This window comes from Berghia stephanieae, chromosome 1 (genome assembly GCF_034508935.2).
Source record: "Berghia stephanieae isolate SIO BIC M18660-M18661 chromosome 1, UCSD_Bste_1.3, whole genome shotgun sequence".
NCBI lineage: Eukaryota > Metazoa > Mollusca > Gastropoda > Nudibranchia > Aeolidiidae > Berghia > Berghia stephanieae.
The window spans coordinates 74,141,102-74,151,101 of record NC_088360.1 but is presented as its reverse complement, the minus strand read 5'-3'; the positions used below and the strand labels follow the sequence as shown (position 1 = coordinate 74,151,101).

At 34.6% G+C, this 10,000-nt stretch overlaps 1 protein-coding gene across 3 annotated transcripts in view; it reads right to left on the bottom strand.

Annotated features, from left to right (window-relative positions):
- Positions 1 to 10,000, bottom strand: part of LOC144956688 (neuroglian-like) — a 70,121-nt gene that overhangs the window by 6,012 nt on the left and 54,109 nt on the right. For 2 of the 3 annotated variants that reach the window (XM_078887348.1, XM_078887364.1), the window contains 2 exons: positions 2,230 to 2,388; positions 727 to 915 (listed from right to left, as the gene is read on the bottom strand). In XM_078887348.1, the coding sequence (XP_078743474.1) occupies positions 727 to 915; positions 2,230 to 2,388 (348 nt within the window). The remainder of the gene's footprint in view (positions 1 to 726; positions 916 to 2,229; positions 2,389 to 10,000) is intronic. The other variant, XM_078887357.1, reaches the window with a different exon arrangement.

Genomic DNA, 10,000 nt, shown 5'->3' with positions numbered 1-10,000 from the left:
CTTCAATTGCTCTATTGTAACACAGATTGGCTATATTAACAATAAATAAGTTCTCCTCCATTTTGTTTTAAATCGTTTGCGGTTTTGAAACAATATTATTATCATCATCATCATCATCATCATCATCATCATCATCATCATCATCATCATCATCATCATCATCACTAAAGTATATTATATAAATGTAAAGCAATGTGTTGCACAGGTAGAAATAACTAACTGAAGAAAATTCAAAGCTTCGCTAGAATGAGTTATTAGGCGTGTAAAGATATGCAAAGGAAAGAAAACGTGTTTGCAAACATTCAAAATGAGCCGCAGTAAAGATGGATAACATACAGCAATGGGGAAAAATGTATCTTCTAAAGCTGTTCAATAAGAATTTAAAAGAACTTTTAGTAGGGTTGAATGAGCAAACGATTTTGTTCATATTTCGCATCAACATTTTAATCCGCCACGTTAACAAAAATTAATGATAATTTGTTTGGTAAATGACACTCAGTCAAGAAACGAATTGGCATAAAACATTTTTAGTCATTATTCGCAAATAAAAAGATAAACATAAAAATGTACATAACAACCAAAATTTAAACTGATTCACATCTGTTTTTGTTTATTGTTTTTTGTTTTTGGTTTGAAAAAGAAGCTGAAAGCAGCAAAAATTATCAAAGCCATCATCCTCTACAACTGCACTCCGTTCGCCACCAACGGCAATCCATGTCATCTTACTATAGGCAGTACCCGTATAGACGTTCCCCCCTTCTTTGTAGGTGCGAAGCTCCCTTTGTGATAGGGAACTAAGTCTGAAGCCTCTCTTGTAGCCGATACAAAACAGGATGATGAGGGCGATGTGCAACAGCAGGGAGAAGATCACTGCCAAGAACCATCCAAGATTTTCCACCACGTCATATGCTGCAGCTAATATATTTTTTTTAAAGAAGAAGAAAGAAGGGAAAACGATATAGACGAATGAGCGGTTGTGTGTACGTGTTGGGGTGGGGGTAGGGAGGTGGGAAAAGAAGACAATCATTTTATAACATTTTCTTTGCATTTCTGTATTTAATATTTTTTGACAACCCCCCCCCCCCCCCCCCCCGGGTTCATATTCATACACTAACAAAACAGCTTTTATATTTTTACCATAGATAATATGTATTCTATGGATTAAGGTGACTCCCAACTTGTCAAGAAGCCTCAAACCTTCTTCTGTATCTATTTAGGAAAACTTAGGGTCATCTTAATACATCAATGTATGTAGTAAGTTTGTGTTTTCTGTACAAAATGAAAAATGCATTTTGTCATAATAAGTATAAGACATATATTGCCACACTCTGAAAAAAAAAAATACATTAAAAATTTTGGCCAGGAAAAATGTCCTTCAATTATCGACCTATTAAAATCACCCCCGTCTTATCGAAAACTCTCAAACTGGGACTTCAAGTCAGAATAAATATAAGACATATTATTTCACAGGTTCGAAATCTTTTTACAAGATGAGGGTCATTTTGATCGATCGATTTGATGGTTGAGTTTCTGGCCAAAATTTTTAAAATGTGTTTTTTTTTCCCGATACGGCAGTAAAGATTGTATTTGACTGTTGATTTTGATTTTTTCTTCTCCTTCTTTTTCAAAACTGATCTTTTAAAAAAAACAGTACAAATTGTGGAGAATTGATGGTTCCTCTGTCACCTCTTGTTGCTATCTAAGCCTGTCAAGCTATTGACATGGATGCCTGTTTTACTATTATCTTATAGTATGAGCCTTCAGGTCTTCAATCAACATACAGTGTATACACTTTTTAAAATTGCGTCAGCTATCGTATAGTTCAGTTCATACAGGAAATAAATAGTTAAGGGGACGAAACGGAGTAAATGGCAGGAAATATTCTGATTGGTTAACGTTTAGTAACGGACGAACCATCAATTAAGGAATGCTTGGAACAATATGACGACTTTGTGAGAAAATAATATAATTGGAGATGTCGTTTTTTGTAGGATATCGTGGTGTTATCTTTTTTACTTTTTTTTTTCCCCATGACATTGCTTGATACACAACTTTTCAGATTTAGTTTTATGCCGATTTTTGCCACTACCAGTTAACTGCCATACTGTGGAAAACGCGTATTCCCCCCCCCCCCCCCCCCCCCCCCCCCCAGAGTACGACAGTTAACGGGTTAATTAAATTTATCACAATGAAAGAACATGCTATTATGCATTGGAATTAGCCACTGACCATTCCCATCTGTAATCACATCTTCTTCCATTGACATTATCTTTTGGTCGCCATTGGTCACCACGACACGGATCAGGTAGGTCATCCCAGGCTGAAGGAACCGGATATCCTGCCATGTCTTTGTTACATCGGGTGTGGTGCTGAACCATTCAGCACCGTCTGAAAAAAAGCAAGCAAGCAAACAAACACAAAACAATCAATCATTGTTTTAGTCGAGGTTTAGTTGAAATGATTTTAAGTAATGATGGTAGTCACAATATTGTTGGTGCTAATAATTATGACCATAATTACGATGATGGCGATGATGATGAAAGTGTGACGTTGTCGAGTGGTAATGGTGGTATTTTGGGGTGGTAGATATGATTGTATTAATGTCTATAATGATGGAGATAAAATGATATTGTAAATAATGGAAATAGTGATTAACATCATCATCATCATCATCATCATCATCATCATCATCATCATCATCATCATCATCATCATCATCATCATCATCATTATTACTATTATTATTATTATTATTATTATTATATTATTATTATTATTATTATTATTATTATTATTATATTATTATTATTATTATTATTATTATTATATTATTATATTATTATTAATATTATTATTATTATTATTATTATTATTATATTATTATTTATTATTATTATTATTATTATTATTATTATTATTATTATTATCATATCATCATCATCATATTATTTATTATTATTATTATTATTATTATTATTATTATTATTATTATATTATTATTATTATTATTATTATTATTATCATTATTGATGTGAGGATAAATATGATTTATAATAAGTGGAATTGGCAATTTGCAGGTCATCATAATCTATTTAAATGTAAAGTAAAGATTTTTGGTCCAAACGATTTTAAAAAAGTGTTTTGTTAATGTAAAACTCTATTCAGCCCATATTTTTATTACTATTATTATTAATATTATTATTATTATTATTATTATTATTATTATTATTATTATTATTATTATATTATTATTATTATTATTATTATTATTATTATTATTTATTATCATTATTATTATTATTATTATTATTATTATATATTATTATTATTATATCATTATTATTATTATTATTATTATTATTATTATTATTATTATTATTATTATTATTATTATTATTATTATTATTATTATTATCATTATTGATGTGAGGATAAATATGATTTATAATAAGTGGAATTGGCAATTTGCAGGTCATCATAATCTATTTAAATGTAAAGTAAAGATTTTTGGTCCAAACGATTTAAAAAAAGTGTTTTGTTAATGTAAAACTCTATTCAGCCCATAGAATTAAACGAATGAGAATACGTACGAAGCGGTAGTGCTGGGTCGAGTTTGAAACGATCAAATCGAGCGGGTTTTCGATCGAGTCCTCTAAAATCGAGTCGGTTTCGGGCGGGTTTCGAGTCAGTGACGTCATCGAGCAGTGATTCGTTTGAAAAAAAACAAAAACACGAGCAACTCGTTTGCCACAGGAAACTTCACATACCCCTCCCTCTCTTATGTCTGTGGCTGGCTTGACTGCAGCTGGTTATGATGGGGGCTGCCAGATGGCCAAGTTCAAAATTGGTTACTAAGAAACGCTTTTCTATTATTATTCATTTAAAAAAAATATTTTATTTAAAAAAAATGAAAAGATAAGTTTATCCAACTGTAGTCGATTGTTTTGTTAATCAAAACAAATGAGTTTTTCAAGGGAGTCAGAATGCTTGTGGTGTTTGGCTATTTGGGGTCTATTTGACTACTTGGGCAAGAAGAAATCTGGTTGTCTGGCAGCCTTGATTATGATCGTTCGTCGCATCACACACACATACACACACACACACACACACACACACACACACACACACACGCCATCAAACAGTTGTTGATGGTGAAGGGTTGAGACCCCCCCCCCCCTCCCACCACCATCATCCCGCTGTCACCTTAACATTTCATATTTATGTCGCGCCAAAAGTTGTCGGCCGCCCCCACCTCCCATAATTTGTCACTGGTCGTCATCGCCTCTTGTGTGTGCGGGAAAGGTCGTGCCTTTCATTTCATTATTTGAAAAATAAATGAACAAGAATGGTGTGTTTTTATTAGGTAGGTAGATAATAATAATATTTAGCAGGTTCCACACCCAGACACACACGGATTGCCCGGACACGATGATAACGATGCCGACGACAATGGATGACGATGATGATGATGATGATGATGATGATGATGATGATTATCGTGTTTCTGTTTAAAAATGAAATACTTTAGCAGGTTCCACCCCCACCCCCCACACGGATAGACCGGACCCGAAGATGATGATTGTGGTTTTGCTGGCTGTTACGGCTGTGATGAGGATGATGATAATGATGATGATGATGATGACGATGGCGCAGATGGTGATTATTTGTTCGGTCGCTCAGTGGTACGGTGTCTCTTGTCACAAAATCAAGCCTTGTCAATGGCCGGATGAGTGACAGTGATTGTTGAAAATTGTGATCCAGACGTTAAGTCCGTGTGTCAGTCACTTGACTCAGGTGTGAATGTATTCTTATCTTATAAGCAATGACGGGTATTGTAAAGAGCTTTAATACAAAAAGACTCCAAACAGCGATCGGTACCTACTGTACGAAATGGATGTATGGTCGATATGGCGTGCCGGAGGAATAAATTAAATTAAATATTGTGAAGTTCATTGAGCATGGTAAATCCTTGGAAATGCGCTTTGAACTAATACACCTGCTAGACAACTCCGATTCCAATATAAACGACTGATTAATGTTCCCATATTATATAAACTATAGTTAGCTGAAAATCTTTCTTTGTCGGGACTCCAAAAGTATGGAACGAATTAGACAAAGAAATCAAAGGGTCTTTTAGGAGCACTGATTGATTTTAGATTGATTATTACATTGAAATGTGTTGATATTTATTTTATCCATTATTATTAGGGTGGTGGTGGTGGTGGTGGTGATGATGATGATCCCGCTGATATGATGGTGATGATAAATAAATTAAACATAATTCCCTTTATTCATCCCATAGGGGAGATTCGTCTTTCGGGTCTATTCTAAGGGAAGACTGGAATAACCCAAGCGATAGCCGCAGTGCAGCGCCGCAAATTTAGTTAGGGCAAGGTGACTTGCTCAAGACCACTCAGCGGCGGGTGATCGAACTCGGTACCTTTCGGGTGCCAACCAAAGACCGTACCGCTGCCCCTGATGATGATGATGATGATGATGATGATGATGATGATGATGATGATGATGATGATGATGATGGGAACTAACAAAGAATACACAGGCATCTAAAATTGAAACATTCCATATTCAAAGCTAATGTTTTACTTTAAAAAATTGAGCTTTACAATATCCACTAAATGTGATCAAAGCGCTTTGTAAAGGGGTCCCCGGTCAACAGCAACATTTGATATGTAGGACGGGACATGCCGCCTGTTAGGCGATATTACAATTTTTCAGACAAAGACAACGCTGTTAACGGCCAGGTACTCATTTTACACCTGAGTACGGTGAGAGAATGTGAGTAAAGAGCCTTGTCCAAAGACTCAACTATGCACCGAGCGCGAGGCTCGAACCCAGGACTTTCCGATCCCAAAGCGGGTGTCATACCACTAGACCATTATTGGTCAGAATCAGCGTGGGTGCGCAACCGGATGCGCGGGTTGACGGAGGTAAGAAACAATAACAAACCCACATGGTTGCCATTACCTCCACCATCATTCTCGCTCACGGTTTGTGGAAAGCACTTCATTACAGGCACGTAATAGTGAATCTAGTTTTTGTTTTGAACATTTCTATTATTATTCTTTGTAAATTGACCCATATTAAAAGAAACATACAAACAAAACAGGCATGACCAGTCACTAACAATGCCGTGTAGTGTGTAGACAGTAACACAGTACGGTGAACATGACTGACACTGGGATCGGAATGTCGGAACCCATGAGTCGTTCGCAACTCTGCCTCACGTATTCATTTAATCAGTCAATTTAATTTTTATTAAGCTTGCGTAAAACATACAAACAAAAAAGACATGACCAGTCACTAACAATGCAGTGTAGTGTGTAGACAGTAACACGGTACGGTGAACATGAATGACACTGGGATCGGAATGTCGGAACCCAGCAGTCGTTCGCAACTCAGCCTCGCGTACTCATTTAATCAGTCAATTTAAATTTCATTTAGCTTGCCTATTCTTCAAGTTTATGATATATTCACTTTTTCTATTTAAAAAGGGTAATCCAAACAGACCATAAAAACGATTTTATAATAAGCCGACTTCAACTTCCATCACTTACGACACGAACTTATTTTGGGTGTTTTTTTTTAACAAAACCGTTTGACTCAAACTAAAGCTTCGGCATTGGATAAGGAGCGAGGTCCCTGTTGCCATCTTGCTTAGTTTATACAGAGACTGGGTTGCCAGCTTGGCTGTTCTTGATAAATAGTAGTAAATAGCACAACCTTGTGCAATGAGAGAGAGAGAGAGAGATTTTGAACAAAAAACGAATATCTCTCTCTCTCTCTCTCTCTCTCTCTCTCTCTCTCTCTCTCTTACTCTCTCTCTCTCTCTCTCTCTCTCTCTCTCTCTCTCTTCTCTCTTACCTCTCTCTCTTCTCTCTCTCTCTACTCTCTCTCTCTCTCTCTCTCTCTCTCTCTCTCTCTCTTCTCTCTCTCTCTCCCTCTCTCTCTTCCTATTTCATCTGTCACACTGTTTGACAATCTTCTTCACCTGGCTCACTTGTACTTGTAATATCGGGTGTAAGGTAAAATTTTGAACAATTATTATTATTTATAAAATGCAGAAACTTTGCAAATAAACCGATAGACTAGATATTAATTCGATTCGAAAAGTGGAACACAAAAGGAGAATTTGCAAATACCCGGTCCAGACATAAGCGTCATGGTCTGATTTATAAAGTGCAGAATCTTTGCAAATAAACGGATAAAATAGAGATTAATTCGATTCGAAAAGTGGAACACAAAAGCAGAATTTGCGAATGCCCGGTCCAGACATAAGTGTTATGGTCTTATTTATAAATCTAGAAACTTTGAAAATAAACGGACAAGATAGAGATTAATTCGATTCGAAAAGTGGAACACAAAAGCAGAATTTGCGAATGCCTGGTCCAGACATAAGCGTTATGGTCTTATTTATAAAGTGCAGAAACTTTGCAAATAAACGGATAAGATAGAGATTCATTCGATTCGAAAAGTGGAACACAAAAGCAGAATTTGCGAATGCCCGGTCCAGACATAAGCGTTATGGTCTTATTTATAAAGTGCAGAAACTTTGCAAATAAACGATGATAGACATTATTCGAAAAGTGGAACACAAAGAGAATTTGCGAATGCCCGGTCCAGACATAGCGTAGTTCTATTATAAAGTCAGAACTTTGCAAATAAACGGATAAATAGAGATTATTTGATTCGAAGAGTGGAACACAAAAGCAGAATTTGCGAATGCCCGGTCCAGACATAAGCGTTATGGTCTTATTTATAAAGTGCAGAAACTTTGCAAATAAACGGATAAGATAGAGATTATTTCGATTCGAAAAGTGGAACACAAAAGAAATTTGCGAATGACCCGGTCCAGACATAAGCGTATGGTCTTATTTATAAAGTGCAGAAACTTTGCAAATAACGGATAATAGAGATTATTCGATTCGAAAAGTGGAACACAAAAGGCAGAATTTGCGAATCCCGGTCCAGACATAAGCGTCTATGGTCTTATTTATAAAGTCAGAAACTTTGCAAATAAACGGATAAAAAGATTAATTCGATTCGAAAGTGGAACACAAAGGCAGAATTTGCGAATGCCCGGTCCAGACATAAGCGCTTATGGTCTTATTTATAAAGTGCAGAAACTTTGCAAATAAACGGAAAAAACAGATTAATTCTAATCGAACAGTGGAACACAAAGGCAGAATTTGCGAACACCGGTCCAGACATAAGCGTTATGGTCTTATTTATAAAATCTAGAAACTTTGCAAATAAACGGATAAATAGAGATTAATTCGATTCGAAAGTGGAACACAAAAGCAGAATTTGCGAATGCCCGGTCCAGACATAAGCGTTATGGTCTTATTAATAAAATGCAGAAACTTTGCAAATAACGGATAGACTAGATATTAATTCGATTCGAAAAGTGGAACACAAAAGCAGAATTTGCGAATGCCCGGTCCAGACATAAGCGCTATGGTCTTATTTATAAAGTGCAGAAACTTTGCAAATAAACGGAAAAAATAGAGATTAATTCTAATCGAACAGTGGAACACAAAGGCAGAATTTGCGAACAACCGATCCAGACATAAGCGTTATGGTCTTATTTATAAAGTGCAGAAAATTTGCAAATAAACGGATAAGATAGAGATTAATTCGATTCGAAAAGTGGAACACAAAAGCAGAATTTGTGAATACCCGGTCCAGGCATAAGCGTCATGGTCTTGTTTAAATGAAACAATGCCATTTAAAAAATATATGGTCAATGAGTAATTAAGCTAAATATGCGGATTTCAGATAGATAAATTGATCTGTGATTTTTTTTATAATTAGCTGTTTTTATTCTCCATCATTTAGGTTATGTGATTAAGTTTATAATTGAAATACAAACTTTATCTCACTTATCAATGTTTTGCAATAAAGGAGAGTGTGAGTGAACCTGAGCAAAGGAAATTATTTGAGAGAGTGATATTTATCATGCTTTTCAGTTTGTAGTTGAATTCTAGAATGGATTCTTTATAGTTCTCATTGATTGTATGTCAGTATGTCAGTCTTTAGGACACCGATTACCCTAATGCGGCCACAATTTACAATGTGACGGCCACAAGCCCGTTAAACGCAGAGTGGGGTATTGTTGTTTGCAAGTAATGCTATGGTTTTAATAGGATATCTGTCTCCTATTAAAATACATTCCTGTGTTGGATTTTGGATTAAATTCATGTCTTCTTCGGATTTTGGGATATTTAATTTTCATGGATTGTGATTGTGATTTTCAAGACTATTAATGTAAGTAAATGCCCAAATAGATATTTTTATTCATTTATTCTTTATTTATTTTTTTTAGTTTTGTTTTGTTTTGAAGCATTTATTATAAGAAATATTGTACATATGCACTTATACACCAAAGACTATATCCTTTCAACTGCTTATTATTATTATTATTATTATTATTATTATTATTTTTATTATTATTATTATTATTATTATTATTATTATTATTATTTATATATATAATAATAATAATAATAATAATAATAATAATAATAATAATAATAATAATAATAATAATAATAATAATAATAATAATAATAATAATTAATAATAAGTGCATTGAGTGAAATCCCAATCATGGTTGCCCAAATAAAACTGGCGCTAGAATCCCGACTACCTGTCTCAACGAATGTTGTTTGTACGATACATACTAACTACACGTTCAATATCGGGGGCAGAAAATATACGTTTGGTTTTATGAAATTAAAACAGTAGTCCCACATTGTTCTTTGATGTTATTTGTGGTTGCATTTGCTTTGAAACTTACACATTATATTGTGTTACATTGTTTACAAAATATTTCTGGTACTCGTATGCATGTGTAGTCAACGGACCACCGGTCAATCGTGTTCTTTATTATTTTATTATTAATTTTGGCTTGACATCTTACATATGTGAATTTGACAGGTTGTTATGGATGGTAATTATAACATTAAGTGATTTTTAAACA